We start from the raw sequence: 17644 nt of genomic DNA, 5'->3' as shown, positions 1-17644 counted from the left end.
TCCTCCTTTGCACCTGACGGCTGACTGGAGTCCTGTTTGGGTTTCTTCTCTGCTTTCAGGAAGGCTCAGTTAGGATATCCACATTGCTCCAGGGTCTGTCTTGTGTGGGATCTCTCCTTTGGGATGCTGTCCGCTCTGTGATACAGAGTCCTGATGACTCCTAACTTGTGCTACAGAGGATGATGGGAGTCAATACTGGTCTGTGTGGGTGGGTTTGCGGTACACATCAAATGGTCCTCCATGTGAACAGCTAATTTTATCTGTCACCAACAAACTGGTTGATCCACTAAGGTGCTATTTATAAGACGGAGTTTGTTGCAGTGCCTCAGACTAAAGAAGTCTTGTGGATAAAGGACAAACTGTTTCAACAAAGAATAATCCATCCAGAGGACCAGACTTGACCTTGCTGGAAATATCTAAATTCCTCCATTCAAGTTTATTTGATCAATGACAGCACAATAAACAATGTTACATGATCAAAACAAAGCAACCGTTGTTTCATACGAAGGTTTTCTAGTCAAAGGCTAATTTGCAAACACAGTCCTTGGTTGGACTTTTTTTTTTTAAACAGCTAAAATGGGATTAAAATTAAATTAGAATTAAACAGTCCCCTCATGCCTGCTCCTCCATCCCCATGGGGCTCAGTGTTCACATATTTGTTTTTGTTTCAGCCATTGTTTCACCTGGGAATTAAAAACCTAAGATCTGTTAACATTTTTATTGCTGGTGGTAAACTGTTCCTTATATGAGGACCTTTAAATGAGAAGGAACATTGACCACGTTATGTTTTGTATTTTGCAGGTTCTCCATCAACTGCACCTCTTGTTGCAACTCCTGTGCTGCAGACTTGTAAAATCATTCTGCTCACTAGCTCTGGGACAAGACCATTAATGCATTTAAAAGTCAATTTTAAACAAGAATTTATTTTTTTTTCAATTGTCGAAGCTTAAGAAATGTACATTTCTCCAGTATTTTAATGTCTTTTTTGTAAAATTAGGTTCATGATAGATTTTTCTCAGTTACTTTTGTCTTGTCTTTAGTTACAAACCTTTAGTTTAGTCAGAGACTTGTCAAAGCCACATAATCAACTTTATTATCATTGTCCTTTGCATTTGTGTATTAGGTAGAAAATATTCGCCCACCTTTGCAAACTGCCTGCAACTACCAAAAGGCTGTGATGTAGCCCTTTCCTTGCCCCTGGACTCAAATTTATAATTTCAGACAAGAATCAGTGAGGTCAGATTTATTGCTGAATCACTAGTGACACATGATTTTCTTTGTAAATGCAGTTCAAACACCAGCACCTCATTCTTTTGATCCATGAATGTACTTAACAACAATGTTGAAATGGGATAAGTCACCTCTCACACTGTAGTCATAAACATGACTCATTTACTTTTACTCTGTAAAGATTGAATTAATCTGTAAGAGATTAAGCGGATATTTTGCAAACAAAGGCCTAGCCTTCCTTGAAGGAATGCATATTTCCTGCCACTTTTTAATGTTGGATTTTTAAGAGCTTCTCATGATGATCTTGCATGATCTGGTAGAGCTTAAAGTCTGTGTTGAGGATGATGCTCAGCTCACACCAACATTTAGATGAATATCTAAAATTGACAGCGGTAAAGACATTTTTCTGATGAATATAGTCAGTTAGCTGTGGGGGACATCGTGAACTGGGTTATTTCAAAGGTTAATCGGTTGTAGATGTTTATCCAGTTATTAATTTCTGAGTTTCATTCCATCCCATAGTTCATGAGATATTTTGCTAACAGACAGGCACAGCTGACTGTAATAGTTAATGGCAAACTTTTAAAAATCACAGTCAGTAGATTACAAAAACCGGGACTGAAAAAAACAAAAAGGCCAAAAAAAAAAAAAAAGAAATCCTAGTATTTATTTTATATAAAAGAGAATTTGTTACGATTTTTCTCTAGGTTTCCACTTTACCGGTGAACATGAACGTCTCATTGAGAGTTCGCTCGGTGGGCGGAGCGCCAATAAACGCATAGTCATAGTGACGTCGTTAGGCTCCTCCCGGAAGCGTCACGTGCTTTAGAACTAGAAGATGAGTTCACGTACAACACAGCGTAAGTCCGTTTGTGACGAGCAACGGGCTGGCTTGGCAGCTTCAACAAACACGGGCTCACTTTGTTGTCAGTGCACCACGGGGCATAATTATACACTGCTTCGGTCTGTGTCTGTTAACCGAACCGAGGGTACCGGGTGTCGCTTGTCCGGTTTGACGTCAACTATCGGCTGTGGTTTACCGAGCTAACAAGACTAGTTAAGCAAGTGAGCAGGGGCCTGTCTCCTCAAATGCTCAGCTAACGGTACCAACCGAGGACGCCGACAGCACCGAGGGACTACATCCCACAGAGACTAAACTCTGCCGAGTTTGTTGGATCTGGACTTTTGCCGGGACAACTAGCTCGGTAGCTAACCCTGTGGCGCATTATTTTGCAGCTTCAAAGCAGCCGGCGGCGGGACACGCTCAGACCCAGCAGGGCAAAACTTAAGTGTGCGCGATGGGGCTGCTGTCACAGGGATCTCCACTGAACTGGGAAGAAACCAAGAAATATGCCGACCACATCCGAAAGCACGGCATCATCCAGTTCGTCAACATCTACAATAAGGTTAAGGAGCGCCAGAAAGATGTGCTGAAATGGGGAGATGAGGTAAGAAAATAAATAAAAAGTGTCATGCGCCTTTAAAGCTGCACCGGCATGTGGACGTTTATTGGAAGCGTTAGTCATGTTAGTGCATGATGCAATAAAGCACCGTTATTGATGTTAATGTAACATTATTATTGATATTGTTTATCTTATTTCTTTATATATTGTTTATGAACATTTAGGAACTTTTGTGTGAAATCTTTTATCTTTTTGTCTGTTGCTGCTGTTACACTTGAATTTCCCATCCGTGGGACAATAAAGGCCGTTTCTATTCTATTGTAAGTGCCTTTATCTTGTGTATAGATCTAGGACAAAACCTGACGTTTTACCTGCAGTTCTTAACGTGTTTGCACGACTGATTTTCCAAGTAAACGCAACCACTGGCTTATTGTATAGTGCTGTATTTAAAGCAGTGAATCACCTGGTGATCCTAACATTTGTCAAGTTGTCAGTGGAGATTTTACTTGTTCAGTGATTCACCTCATGTTTTGTGCTGTTACCACTAATAGTTCAGAGAAAACCTCCCTGTTGAATAAACACAACGCATAGATCTGTGTGCTCGGCTGTTCAGCTAACTGTTTGCATTTAAATTATTATTATTAGTAGCAGTAGTTTATTATTCTATGCCTGCCAGCAGCAGCCCACAAATCTTTGGTTTGAAACCGCTTGAATCGATGTGGAATGCTGTTGTTATAGATTAATCCGTGTTTCAGACAGAGGATTACAGAGGAGCAGAGTCAAAGTCAAGGAAACGTTGCTGATGAATTGGAAGTGATGTGATGGCGTCCCAGTCTGGTCGCTGTCGGAAAGCCCGGCCCCGAATTTAAACTTGTGAGCTAACGTTTTGTCCCTCTTCGTTTTACTTCAGGTTGAGTACATGCTGGTGGAGCTGGACGACAAGGATGAAAAGGTTCGACTTGTGTTGAACAGCGACGACGTTTTGGAAACTCTTCAGGAAAAGGGTGAAAAAATAAACCCCAAGTAAGTAACGGTGCAGCATGTAAGGCGAACCAGATTTACAAATGTGACTGAAGTTAGGAGCAGTGAGTCATGCAGGTGACTTTCATCTTGATGTTTTTCATTCGTGCACCCGCACTGCAATAGCTAAGGGTGCATTCACACCAGCCCTGTTTAGTCCGCTTTAATCGAACTCTAGCTCATTTTCCTAGGAAGTCCGGTTCGTTTGGGGAGGTGTGAACGCGCCATCGAACTCTGTCACGGAACAAAAAGGCGAACTCTGGCCGGGGCTAAAACCTAGGTCTCGGTCCGGTAGAAGAGAACTCCAGCGTGGTTCGAGTACAGTGTGAATGCAAACAGACCGGGCCCCACTCCACAAGCAAGAAGTGGAGTACAGCGCAGGGCCAACAAACACACATCTCTCTTACCTTTTTATATGGAGCCGTCGGCTGCCTTGTGTGAAAAACTAACTCCTAATACTTGATGCCTCTCCATTTTTGTTTTTATTTCCAGAAGAAGTGTCTTCAGAGGTTTTTGTGTCGTTTCGTTCAGTAGTTCTTGGTGCAGCGCCCCCACAGGCGAGTGGGGGAACAGGTTGGTTCGACTGCACAGTGCAGTGTGAATGCAAACGCACCAGCTCAAATGTCAACAAAATGTTGTGAATATTGGTCCCCAACCGAACCGAGTCTACCGGACTATCAGGTGTGAAAACAACCTAAGTCTATTTGTGATAATGTGGAGAGGGACATCAAGAGTGGTGAATCACATTGTAGTTGTGTATAATCAAAAAGTGGTGACAAAATCCTGATTCTTTACATATTTGTGGTTTGAACAGTTACAGGCAGATTGAGCTGCAGGGTTATCTGATTCATCTTCCTTTGAATCCATCCTTCGTTAAAGCAGGCAAATCCCGCTGAGATCATAGAGGCCTCTCAGGCCTGATCGAGGGTGGCCTGGGCCTGCAGACAGCTTGAACATGCATGTTTGGACTGTGGGAGGAAACTGGTGTACCTGGAGAAAATCCACCTAAACGCTTGGTGCTTATGCTAACGTCGCACAGAACGACCCAGATTGGGCCTGGGGTCTTTCTGTGTGGAGTAAGCATGACCACCTGGGCTTAAATCCAGGACCTTCTTGCTGTGATGCAACAGCGCTAACCACTAAGCCATTGTGGTGCCAACTCCTTCACAACGTCTTCATTGGCTCCCCTGATTTGCGTCGTTCACGGTCACAAAGCAAATAAATGGCATTACCGGTCCATGCTGTTACAAACGCTCCCATCTTGTTCAGCAGGTGTGAGCAACTTGCACTCTTTTGGCATCAGAATAAAGCAAATCTTTAAATATGACAATTTGCCACAAATGTATCAGCAACAAAAATGACAGAAAGGGGGGAAAAATGTTTCTCTGGTTGAACGGATGAAGTACAGAACAGAGGATGGAACATCTGACTAAGTGAGGAATCGCATTAAGGGTGGCATTTTGTTTTAAGTCCAAGTCACATTTTGGGTTTGGGTACTTATAGAAAAAATTATCCTTTTGGCTAATGGTTATAAGTTATGCACTGTCCCCCCTATGGAAGCGTGGGACCACCGCTCTCTCGCCCTCAGATTAGCTGCAGACTACAAAATAATGGCGGTGGGGATCTTTAGGCACCTCACTATTCAAATCTGTGACGTTTCTGTGTGCTACCATGCAAATCTAAAACACCTTTTGATGCCCTAAAGTCTAAATGACTGTGGCTTATTTTACTAAATAAACTTTGACTTCACTGTGTACACAATTCATATGTTTTAAAAAAAACCTTATTAATCACAGGCTGCTGAATAACTATTGGCCTAGACGCTAACTTAACGTTGAAAGCGTCAAAGAAAAGCCAACACGATTAGCATCATGTTCATCACTGGAAATTAATAAACGATTCAAATATTTCAAAGTAATAATTACTAAAGATATTTGTGTTTTATAACTTCAGCTGTTATTTACAGACATGTTGATAATGGTTCAGCAAAAAAAAGATTAAATGAAAAATAACTGATTTATTGCAGCATGTTTCAACGACAGAGAGCTACGGTAACTCTAGTAGGACAAACTGGACAGTGTAGCAACTATTTTGCCGACTCTTAAAGTGGGAGCACAGATTAACTGAAACAAAATTAGTTTTTGACATAAAAATCTATGCTGGATATATCAAAATAGATTTTACCTCCCACCCCTACAAAATAATTACTTCCTGTTTTGTTTAACCTCTGGATCTTTGTCAAAAGGCCCAATTAAGAGGTTTGGTATTCTGCACCCACAACAGGCTTTTATGCCTTTTTTTTTAATTTTTTTACCAGTTTATTTGTAGACACAGTATTGTCTGATAGTCATCACTAGATGAGAAATTAAATAAAAAATTTTCTAACATTCTTGCAGTTTTCTTGCAAACTCTCACTCTTTTTTTTCGTCAGTGTTGCAAATACCACCAGTTTTCAGGAGGTTGTAAATATTTACCAGAAATTTTAATATATTAAGCATATTGAGCCTAATTTGTCTGATGCTCTACGTCAGTTCGGTAGCTAATGATTGGAGCAGAGATCATAGAATTCGAGTGCTTTTGCAGTTTGTTTACTTAATGATAATGTAGAACTTCTCTGAAATTAGTGAAAAGCACAGGATTAAACTCCCAACACTGCTGTTTTTATATTGTAAATGTATGTAATTCACACTTACGTTGTGTTTCAACTCTTAATATTGAGTATTACTTTGGTTTACTGTTGTTTATTTAATAAGGAGGTCTCTGAAAGGAGATTAAATATGAATAGTAGCTTACTGTATAAGAACAAACTGCAACTAGTCGGATATTCTTTTACTGCCAGTTAACTTAAAAAGTTACTCATTTCTTATTAAGTTATCTGCAGCACAGCAAAGACAGTAAAACTGCAGAGGTCAAGGATTAAGTACAGACTAGCTGCTGCCAAAAAAAAGGGAAGGATGCAGTACACATGATCATTAACTTTTTTAAATCTTACCTTATTGGTGAAGAGCCCATTTCCACCTCTGATAATTTGGGCAAAATATTCAAGTCATAAATATAAGATGCTCTATCAAAATAGACTTGGCATCTTTTAGCATCCCTTAATTACACGTTAGCATCTCATAATTTTGAAGGAGTGTCAAGTGATTGACACAAACTCTAGTAAGTACAGTGACAGGATTAACTGGATTGAGTTGATGTTTCCTGAGGCAAGCTTGTTTTTAAAGTAAGCTGTCTAGCTTAATTATTTACTAAGCCGTGTTCTTAAGAAGATGGATCATATAAATGAAAGGACAAGTGGCCACAAAAACATTTTACGGCTCATCTAGTCGCACAAAGCCTTTTTATTTTACTATTTTGCCTACTGCTCTTCAAAGTTTACATGCATCTCAGAGTTGTGAAAATGTCTGTTATTGACAGTTTTTGACACGTCAATTAGTCTTTTATTCCCAAAGAGAATCTGGTTTGTAAATGAGCAGTTTTGCTAATGATTTCTCTGATTTGTTCCCTATACTCTGGCACGTATTGCTTTAAATTCAAAACACTCCTGTGTTTTCATATATTCCTTTTGATTAATTGTTTTTATGAGACAAGTAGTTTTATCAAAACATGCATGTCTACAAATTTAAGTTTGCTAAGCTAGGTCTCCTACGTTTTGATTTGAAATTAAATTCAGTTTATTTATATAGCGCCAAGTCACAACAGAAGTCATCTCAGGGCACTGAACAGAAACGTTCATATGCATAAAAACATGAATTATCTGAGGTGCAGACTGCTTTGGGTTTAACGTCATCTCAGACTCTCAACTTGAGCAAGCATGAAGGCAGCAGTGGGAAGGAAAAACTCTCATGAGGAATAAACCTTTAGCAGAACCAGGCTCAGGACAAGTGGCCATCTGCTTCAACCGGCTGGGTTTGAGAGGAACAGATACACAATGGCAGATCGAGAATCACATGTTAAGATAATATCAAATGAAAACTATTCATTTGTAACGATTCATTTTAAGAAATTAGGTCAGTTTGTCCTCCAGTAGTCTAAGCTTATGGCAGCATAAAAACTATAGGATTTATCAAAAAGGAAAGTCATAAGCCCAGTCTTAAAACTGGTCAATGTGTCGGCCTCACGGACAGAAACTGGAAGTTGGTTCAACGAGAGAGGAGCCTGAGGTAAGATCTTCCTCTCATTCTGCCTTTGAGAACTCTAGGAACCACAAGTAAGCCTGCAGTCTGAGAGTGAAGTGCTCCGTTAGAAAAATATGGTACGATACGATCTGTAATATAAGATGGAGCTAGGTTGTTGAGGGCTTTGTAGAATGCAACTAAAGTTTTGAGTCAGGTGGATCACATCTCACCAGGTGTTTTTAGATTTTTATCTTTCACCTCCATCAAAGGGAGAGAAACCTATTTCAGTTACATTTATTTTTCAACTACCTCCCACCTAACTATGTAAATTAAATTAATTAGAAAATATCATGTTTCATCTTTAAGGTAAACCTTTGACTCAAAACATCTTTTCGTTTGTATTTTTAAGCCACTAAATCAGCAAAACTAAAATAAGTTTCTTATGGCAATGTACCCTTCTTAGCATAGTTCCATAAATGTTTGCAACATGTAAAAGTTATGCAAATGTGTTTTGTTTTTTTCATGCAACACTTCCCCGTAGTTGCTGTTTGTGTACCTAAACATCAGCGACACATCTTCAAAGAAGAGGAATTTTCTGCAGTTGCTGAAAAGTGTTGATACAGGCTCACAAGTGTTATGTTTGCCTCCCTGGCCATGACGTCAGTGTAAATCTGCGTATCCAACTTCTCCAAGGGTAAATACCAGCGGCAGTGACAATGGCAGAGCTCATGCATTCCTCGTTACTGCCCCTCTGCTGCACACACCAAAGAGCACGCTCTGCAGCACAAATCTGTTTTTGTCCTGCCAGGATTTGAGCTGCCGTAGTTTATTTAACAGAAAAGGTCATTGTAACACTTGGACTATGTGTAAAAACATATACAACATGTTTTATATTTCTGCAGTCATCCCACGCTTTGGAGACCAGAATATAGCCGTTACATGATTGAGGGAACTCCTGGGCAGCCGTACGGTGGGACCATGTCAGAGTTCAACACTGTGGAGAGCAACATGAGGAAGAGACGTCAGGAGGCGTCATCTGTCCTGAACCAGAATGAAACCCTCTGCACCATCACCTCGTTTCCAAGGTGATTTGGTTTGGTGACCAAATGTTTCTGTCCTATGTACTGGCTTATTATAAAGAAAATAAAGTTGGATTTACAGTTTGATATAGAGACTTGTTGCTTTTTGTTCAGGTTAGGTTGCCCAGGTTTCACCCAACCAGAGTATCGGCCGACTCCTGTTGAAAAAGGAGTTTCAAAGTCGCTGTTTTTCCCAGATGAAGCAATCGGCGCACACCCAAGATTCAGGTATCTGCATGATTTTGCATGTTTTCATTGGTTCAGTGACTAATAATTGCAATTTGGAGCTGCAAATTTTACTTAAGGGGAATCAAATTCCTTTTTCAGCACTCTCACAAGAAACATACGTCATCGAAGAGGCGAGAAGGTTGTGATAAATGTGCCAAGTAAGTTGGATTTTTCAACAGAAAATTAGTCCTTGTTGGGTGAATGCTGAGTCAGCGTACTTTCTTGCTGTTTTAACCATGCATATATCAAAATGTTCAGTTCAGTCAAGAATAGTGTGCTGCAACCTTTAGTGTTTATATAGCTTTTATACTTTTTGGATTATTTAACTAAATTTCAACAGTGGTGGGCACAGCTAACCAAAAGGTTAGCTTCACTAACCCATATTCTGCTAACTTAAAAATTTGCTTTACTAATGCTAAACTGCAAAAAAAAAAAAACTAATGGAAGCGAACGCTAAATCACTAAGATGACAGTTACTCGATCTGTGTCGCATGCCTTCGTCTTCTTCCAGCTGAAGCTGCATCGACCATAGGCGTCGCAACCATTATATGTGAATGAGACATGTCTCCCCACATTAAAAAAACATTCATTTGGACCCCCCCACTTTTACTATGAAACGTAGTTCAGTCGGTGCAGTTTTTCTTTCTTCGTGAACGAATCCATTCCACTTGATTAAAAGGAGAATACTCAAGCCACTAAAACTCCACTCCAGGCTTTCCTGGTTACCTCCAACTCACTGAGTCTCCTGCCTCGGCAGAAAACGCACACAGGTGGAGGAGATTGAGACACCTCTGTGTTGCTTGCTCGCAAGCTTAGTGCGGGCAGTTGTTGACCGGGGGGGAGGAGGGGGGTTTGATCATAAACATATACACATGGTTAGGAGGAGAGAAATGGAGCGCTACGTCTGTAGTATCATCTTAGCAGTAACTGACACTGTAAGACGCTGCAGGTGTAAGAGACGCTGTGTGTTCAGGTGCATTAAAGTTAAAATGTCTTTAAAACCCACAGCTGAATTTACACAAACTTGGTGAGAAACGTGCTATAAATGTGTCGAATTAAAGGAAATTTACGTGAAATGTTACTTTTTTGTACACTAGTTTACACGTTTTAGCGCGCACATGCACACTCTCGCACACACCTACACACATCATTGTGTCGTCCCCCCCCCACACACACACACACACGCACACACACATTACGGATGCTTTATACAGAAAGGAAGGTTAAGCAACTATATAAAAAATAAATAAAAGGACTTAATGAAGTTTTTGCCTTTCGTGCATTATATTTTTGCATTTGGTCCTCAGCCCTCTGATAGATTTTAATTTTGGCCCTCTCGGGGAAAAAGTTTGGGCACCCCTGCGTTAACTGTGTCCAAATTTTGCGAAAACTCATCCGCTGAATGAAAATTAGTTAGCTATTAGTGGAACTGTGCCCACTGCTTCCTTTTCAATTCCGTCACACATTGTCTGCTGAAAAACACTTCAGCATACTTGCTTTATTTTTGTCTCTTATGATTTTATCTACGCTTTTGCTAATTTTAGTTTATGGTTTCAATTGTCCAAGTTAAAGCTTTTAGCTACAGTTTTCACAGTTGGAGCTTTTCAGCTGTCTTTCTAAATGTTTGTTTTATTTCTTTTACTTGTTTTAACTTTCATAATTTTATTTTTCAACAAATTTCAGCAGAATTAGTCAGCATTTATCATTCACACTGCATTTTCACCAAAAATGTGCTTTCTGTACTTTTTAATTATTGTTTCAGCTTTTTATTTCAGATCAGTTTTTTTGTCCGTTACCTCAACAAAAATATTTCAAACCGGTTCTAGATTTGATCAGTTGGTATATGTTTATAGCTGTTAATTTTAAATGTAAACACATTTTTTGCATTTTATTTACCAGTGACTGACTTTTTTTAATAATAGGAATTTGTTCATATAAATAATATATAAAATGATTGTATTGCTTTTTCAGTCTTCCAAGATGTGCGCACCCTCAATCCATTTGTGGAGAAGTTCCCTGAAGATGATGGCGAAGCAGCAAGAGCGTCTCTGCCCAACCACATCTACATGGACTGCATGGGCTTCGGCATGGGCAACTGCTGTCTTCAGGTAGAGATCTGACCGAGCTGCGCGACATAAAGCTTTAGTTTTTGTTTGCCGACGTCAATGAGATCCTTGAACTTTGTGCGACTGCAGCTCTGCTATCCTAATCATCGGTTTATAAATGCTCTTCAGCCTCCTTTATTATGTTTTTTTGCAGGTGACATTCCAGGCTTGCAGCATCGATGAGGCAAGATACCTTTATGACCAACTAGCACCAATTTGCCCCATTGTGGTGAGTGGCTGCATATTAAACAAGTTCCCTGTTGTGTTTTCATTTGTCCTCCTTTTTTATCAGAGCTGTTATACAATGTGTGATATTTGACAAAAGACTAATGAAATAATTGAAAACATGTTTTTAGAGGAACTATAGAGTAGATCAGAGCAGAACTATAAATGCCTTTAAGTTTTTAGACCCTTAATACAGAAAAAAAAAGCAACTCACTGAAATCACTTTTTTTTTTTTTGGTTTAATCTTTTCTATGTGGTGGTACTTAGTTTTATGAACTACTCTTACTTTTTCCTGATTATTATAGACTTATAAAACTTCCTGTTTCATTGTTGAGACTTTATTTCTGCTGTTGGGAAAGTGCTCGGTCAAGCTGAAGGCCGTGCATCTCTTTTAAAACATGTCATGACTTTGAGTCGCTTTGCAGCTGTTCCTATTATCAGTTTTTAATTTACATGTTTTGTTTCATTTGTTGCACAAATGCTTGATACAGTTCTCATTCCTTGCAGATGGCCTTGAGTGCAGCGTCTCCTTTCTACAGAGGCTACGTGTCGGACATCGATTGCCGCTGGGGAGTTATTTCCGCCTCAGTGGATGACCGGACTCATGAGGAGCGTGGACTGAAGGTGAGAGGAGCTGAAAATACCACAATGAAAAACTTAAGTTTTTTTTATTTTTACTAAGTCTGTTCAGCCTGACTGAGTTGACCACACTTTGATTGCATGGACAATATTAAACACATTCTAAGCAAAAAAGAAGAATTATTTTCTAATGTTCTTGTAGTGTTTCAGATTGCTTTATAGTATTATTATAATTTGTGGTTAATCAGAGCAGAAGGGCTATAGAAACCAATAAGTTGTAGCTTTGTCATCGCGTCTTTAAATGTTCCTCAAGATTCCCAAACTTTTCAGCTTTTGACCTTCAAAATAAAAGCAGAAACACTTGACCCTGACTTGCTGGTGAAAGAACACAAATAAAGCTATTCTCCTATGAAACCAAGAAGCTCATCAACTATTATATTTTTTATGACCATTAAGTATGCCAATGGAGGTCTTGGTTTCTGTAGATCTTCTCAAAGCTCTGCACTTTGTGTTAAAAGATCTGCAGTGGGGTCCTGACCCCAGCTTTAAGAACTTCTGCTCAGGTCGACAGACCGTCTCGACTGAAGTTGTCTTTTTCAGCATTTTTTACTAGTAATAAACGTTTTTAAAATTATTAACACTAACACATATTTTGTACTTTTTGATGTTGTGTATTATTACAAATAAAGGTCGATGTGGGTTTAGATAAACCTGCTCTTTCAGATTGAGGAGTTATTCAGCATGTCTTTGCCAAGAAGTAAATCAGAGACAGGACAGTTACTGCTTTTGCATTTTATTTTTATTTTTTATGGATACACAATATTGGATTTTTGGCCGATACGCCAATATGTTAAAACTTATTTGGCCGATAACCGATACCGATATTTTGGATATGCTTTTCTTTGTCAGAACATAGCCCTCTTATTTACACTTATTTGCTATAAAAAATTGTGTAACAGCTGTAAGAGCTGGTGACATATGTTCAGTAACAGCCATATGATATGCATACACTTTAACTTATATTAACTTTAACTTGTATATTAAATGAAAAGTGTTAAATGTTATTTATTAGCATTAGTCACCTGCGATGCTGTCTCACTTGTGGAGGCTTGTTCCAGGTTCCTAGCTGCAGTGTGCACTCTTGTGCATGAAGGACAGACTTTTTAAGATCAAAGTTTTTGTCTATTCATTGAGCCGTAAGACTAATCATGCTAACGGGGCTAACACTTGACGTCCAATTGTCTGTGGTAAAACTCACCCAAGTGCTATCAGCTATTAGCTTCTCAATGATGTTGGAAATGACGGCTTGTAACTCTGGTAAGGCTACGTCGGAAAAATATCTCTGATTGGGGACGATGTAGCGAGGCTCAACATAGTCCAAAAAACTTGGGAATCCGATATCCTCAATGAAAAAAAAAGATTTCCACACCACTGACGTTTTGACTTCTTCCTCTCCGCCGTGAGATCAGGTAGTCGTGCGTGATGTCATCACATTGTGCTGGCGCTGCAGACCTCCTCGTCACTGGGTTTTCATACAAAAGCAGCTCCTTTTTATATCAGCAAATTATTTTGATTTAATGGCCGATGTTCGATATTTAACTTTAACGCTAATATCGACCGATACCATGCCGATAATTTTGTGCATCCCTACATTTTTTTTATTACATTTTCGGCTTGTTTCAAAGCTTCACTTGTTTCAAATTAATTTCTGTATTGGGCAAAAATATATATAAAATAGATTTTTAGATTGAAAAAAGTAAAATATCACATTTGTGATGATGCCAACTTTCTTAAAAACACTTGAAAAGCTGGTTTACACAACATGTGGCTAAATAAAAGGTAGCAGCAAGGACACACTGAGCATAACCTGGCTCTCCAAACACAGTGCGTTTCATTTATTGTATGAAATATCCACTTTTTGTCTTTCAGCCTTTGAAAAACAACAAATACAGGATTTTTAAGTCCAGATATGACTCAATTGACAGCTACTTGTCCTGCTGCGGTGAGAAGTACAACGACATCGATTTGATAATAGACAAGGAGATCTACCAGCAGCTGCTTGGTGCAGGTACAAGTTGTTAATAGTCACAATCCACTTCTGCGTGCTCATATTGAGCTGCAATATGAAATTATGCGTTTGGTTTGCAGGGATTGACAAGCTTCTGGCTCAACACGTAGCTCACCTCTTCATACGAGACCCGCTCTCCGTCTTTGAGGAGAAAATACATTTGGATGATGAAAATGAATCGGATCACTTTGAGGTTAGGATTTCTGCATTCCTTACTGGAGAACTTTAACAAATGAAAATAATGATTTAATTTTTGTTTAAACTTTTTACAGAATCTTCAGTCAACCAACTGGCAAACGATGAGGTTTAAACCCCCACCTCCGAACTCTGAGATAGGCTGGAGAGTTGAGTTTCGCCCCATGGAGGTACGCATCAAATATTATTTTTATTCTAACATGTTCAGGAACATTGTGTGAGTTACAATTTGATTTTTTTTCCTTGCAGGTGCAGCTGACGGACTTTGAAAATGCTGCGTATGTGGTGTTTGTCGTGCTGCTCACCAGAGTGATCCTGTCTTACAAACTGGACTTCTTAATCCCTTTGTCAAAGGTGAGAACAAGCTGCGAGCTTTACTTTTTATCACCCGCCACCACAAATGGCAGGCAATAATATATTTACCTGTGTGTGGGCATTCTTTTATCTGTCTGTTAACAAAATGTATCGCAAACCACTGGTTTTAATAAAACACTAATCATTGGATGTTCATCTACAACAGGTAGTCTTTTGATGTTGACCCAATTCAAGATGGCCACCACAGACCTCAAACCTCAGCAAACATGTATCTGTTTAGGTTGAGATGTTTAGTTATCGAGTTCCTGTGTCTGAATCCAGTGACGGTCTCTGTCGTCTAATGCAGAGTGAAACGTGTCTCCGTTAGGTTGATGAAAACATGAAGATGGCGCAGAAGAGAAATGCTGTCATGGAGGGAATGTTTTACTTCAGGAAAGACATCTTTAAAGGTGAGTTAAATGTGTTCCAGACACAGACATTAAGATCACCTGTATCTTTAAGACATTAAAGTTCATGCTCAATAATCTAGATAAAAATCCAACAATGTTCAGTCAGGTCATCTGGATATTTATTTTTTGTCGAGATGTTTTGTCCTTCATTCAAAGGACTTCATCAGTCCGAGGAGCCACAGCAAACTGAGTCCCACAAGCAGCATAATCGCATAGTAGACCAACCAGTTTGCTGGTGATGAGATGGTTTCTGGGGCCCGTCCTCTCCCCTGTCGACTCCTCTGAGGCAGCCATGTGGTTCAAAACATCAAAGTTCATGTTCAATAATCCAGGTAAAACAAAAAAATCCAACAAAGTTCAGTCAGGTCATCTGGACGGTTTCTTTTTTGACCTGACTGTGCGAGTGTGCTGCTTGTGGGACTCAGTTTGTTGTCTCCTCTGACTGACGAAGTCCGGTAGCAGGCTAGGCTAATCTCCAATGCGCGTTAAGTTTTTGCTTCAGGACCGTCAGAATGTGACTGAACAAGCTTTCACAAGTGAAGAGAAAACAGATGACATAACTGATAAGAGAGGAAAGACTAATTCAGCGGTGTGGAAGTGGTTCAGCTAGTTAAGATCAGATAAACCACAGGTTTCAGTCAGTGTGCTGCAAAATGTGCCGGAGAGTCGTTCCAGCTAGCGGTGGGAACACATCTAACTTGTTCCACTCGATGGAAGATGCTGAGAGTCACAAGATGAAGCACAATAAAAGTTTGAGCCAACGTGTCCCTGAAACACCCCCAGCTGTATCAGAAGAGAAACACGTGCAGCAAACTGTTATGTTGTTGTTTAAAGTTAAAACCATTAATTTTGACGAAGTGAGAGTTTTATGTTTATTTGACGGTGATTTCAAATTTTTTGAAAGCTAAACAAATAAATACAAATACATAAATAAATAATAAATAAATACAAATACAAATAAAAGATTAACATTAAATTATTTGTACAGGGTTTTTTTAGGCTTTTATATTGTTTATATCTATATCGAATTATATCGTTATCGACTGAAATTGAGAAATATATTGTGATAAAAGTTTGGCCACATCGTCCAGCCCTACTTTGTTGGATTTTTTTTTTTTTTTTTACCTAGATTATTGAGCATGAACTTTTATGTTTTGAACTTTTATGTTCTGAGCCACTTTGGCATGGCTGCCTCAGAGGAGTCGACAGGGGAGAGGGCAACCATCTTATCACCAGCAAACTGGTTGGTCCACTATGGTGTGGGTGTGCTGCTTGTGGGACTCAGTTTGTTGTAGCTCCTCAGACTGATGAAGTACTTTGGATGAAGGACAAAACTTCTCAACAACAACAAAAAAAACATCCAGATGACCTGCCTGAACTTTGTTGGGCTGTATCTTTAAGGTTTCTGAGAGCACTTTAATATGATTGGAGCTGGCGGGTGATGGAGTTTTTGTATTGGGTGTTGGTTGAGTATAAAAATAAATGTACACTAGAGCGCGCCCTCTTCCTGGTACAGCGGATTGAGACTTTGCACAGCATTAAGGCTGAAATAAAGCGTTGTCGTGTGGAACTTGCAGTTGCTGGCTCAGAGTTAATTTTATTGAACCTGGTGATATTCATACACATCATTAAACAGGAAGTGGAACTGTAAGGTAAAGTTGATGACTGATAAAAGTATCTAATTGTTGTCATTTTTTTGTTGTTGTTTGTTTTTAATCAACAGGTTGCAACCCGGTCCTCGATGGCGCCGCTTCTGCTCAGAACGGCTTGGGAACCAATTGTGGAAACGAGGAGTACACACTGATGAGTATAGACACAATCATCAACGGAAAGGTGATTTATTTATTTTTTTCCGTTTAGCTGTTTTTATTTGAAAGTGAAACATTTTTTTTTTCTAGGAGGCAGTTATGAAAGGAGCATATTTAGTTCCACCTAGTGGTCAATTCTTGTGCTTTACTTCTACTCAGTTTCCCAGTGGAGTACAAACCAAATCAATTAAACAATATTTTAATTTAAGTTATGTGAGGAAAACACAGTTTTGATATGTTTTTGTCTCTGTAAATAACCACCGACTTACAGACAAGTTTAAATTTTCAGTTTTGTTTCAATGTATTTGATTATTACAGCAGTTTTTTCTTTATTCACAAGGAGGGAGTATTTCAGGGGCTAATCCCAATTCTCAACTGCTATCTGGAAAACATGGAGGTGGACGTGGACACCAGATGCACCATTTTGAATTATCTAAAGCTCATCAAGAAGCGTGCCTCAGGTACACTTACCACTAAAGGAATATGGTGTTAGGAGCCTAAAGGAGATTTTCTGGTTCTGATCTTTGATTCCTCTGAAACAGGCGAACTGATGACCATGGCCAAGTGGATGAGGGAGTTTGTGGCAAAGCATCCAGAATATAAGCGGGACAGCGTCATAACCGACAAGATCAACTACGATCTGTTCAAAAAGTGTGACAGGATTGCAAGAGGCGAGGAGCAGTGCCCCGAGCTTTTTGGGAACCCAGTTAACCGGGTGGAATGAGACGCACAGCAGAAATGCTTCATGATTTTTTTTATTCGCATGTAAGACAACGACCAAATGAAAGAGGTCCAATCGTAAGAGAACGCACGTGTGTGGGG

General features: G+C 39.4%; 1 protein-coding gene across 1 annotated transcript; it reads left to right on the top strand.

Moving 5' to 3' along the window:
* Nucleotides 1–2292: 2292 nt before the first annotated feature.
* gclc (glutamate-cysteine ligase, catalytic subunit) lies at nucleotides 2293–17619 on the top strand. The gene is made up of 16 exons (XM_037685422.1): nucleotides 2293–2678; nucleotides 3544–3656; nucleotides 8674–8856; nucleotides 8965–9078; nucleotides 9178–9236; nucleotides 11050–11186; nucleotides 11338–11412; nucleotides 11916–12032; nucleotides 13917–14055; nucleotides 14136–14248; nucleotides 14328–14420; nucleotides 14500–14604; nucleotides 14933–15014; nucleotides 16738–16847; nucleotides 17163–17283; nucleotides 17365–17619. The coding sequence occupies exons 1-16, from the start codon at nucleotides 2529–2531 to the stop codon at nucleotides 17544–17546; spliced, it is 1893 nt and encodes a 630-aa protein (XP_037541350.1). The 5' UTR covers nucleotides 2293–2528; the 3' UTR covers nucleotides 17547–17619.
* The last annotated feature ends 25 nt before the right edge of the window (nucleotides 17620–17644 follow it).

The sequence above is a fragment of the Nematolebias whitei genome, chromosome 1 (genome assembly GCF_014905685.2).
Source record: "Nematolebias whitei isolate Nwh7 chromosome 1, NemWhi1, whole genome shotgun sequence".
Lineage (NCBI taxonomy): Eukaryota > Metazoa > Chordata > Actinopteri > Cyprinodontiformes > Rivulidae > Nematolebias > Nematolebias whitei.
The sequence above is the reverse complement of the archived record's forward strand: the minus strand, read 5'-3'. Positions and strand labels throughout refer to the sequence as shown.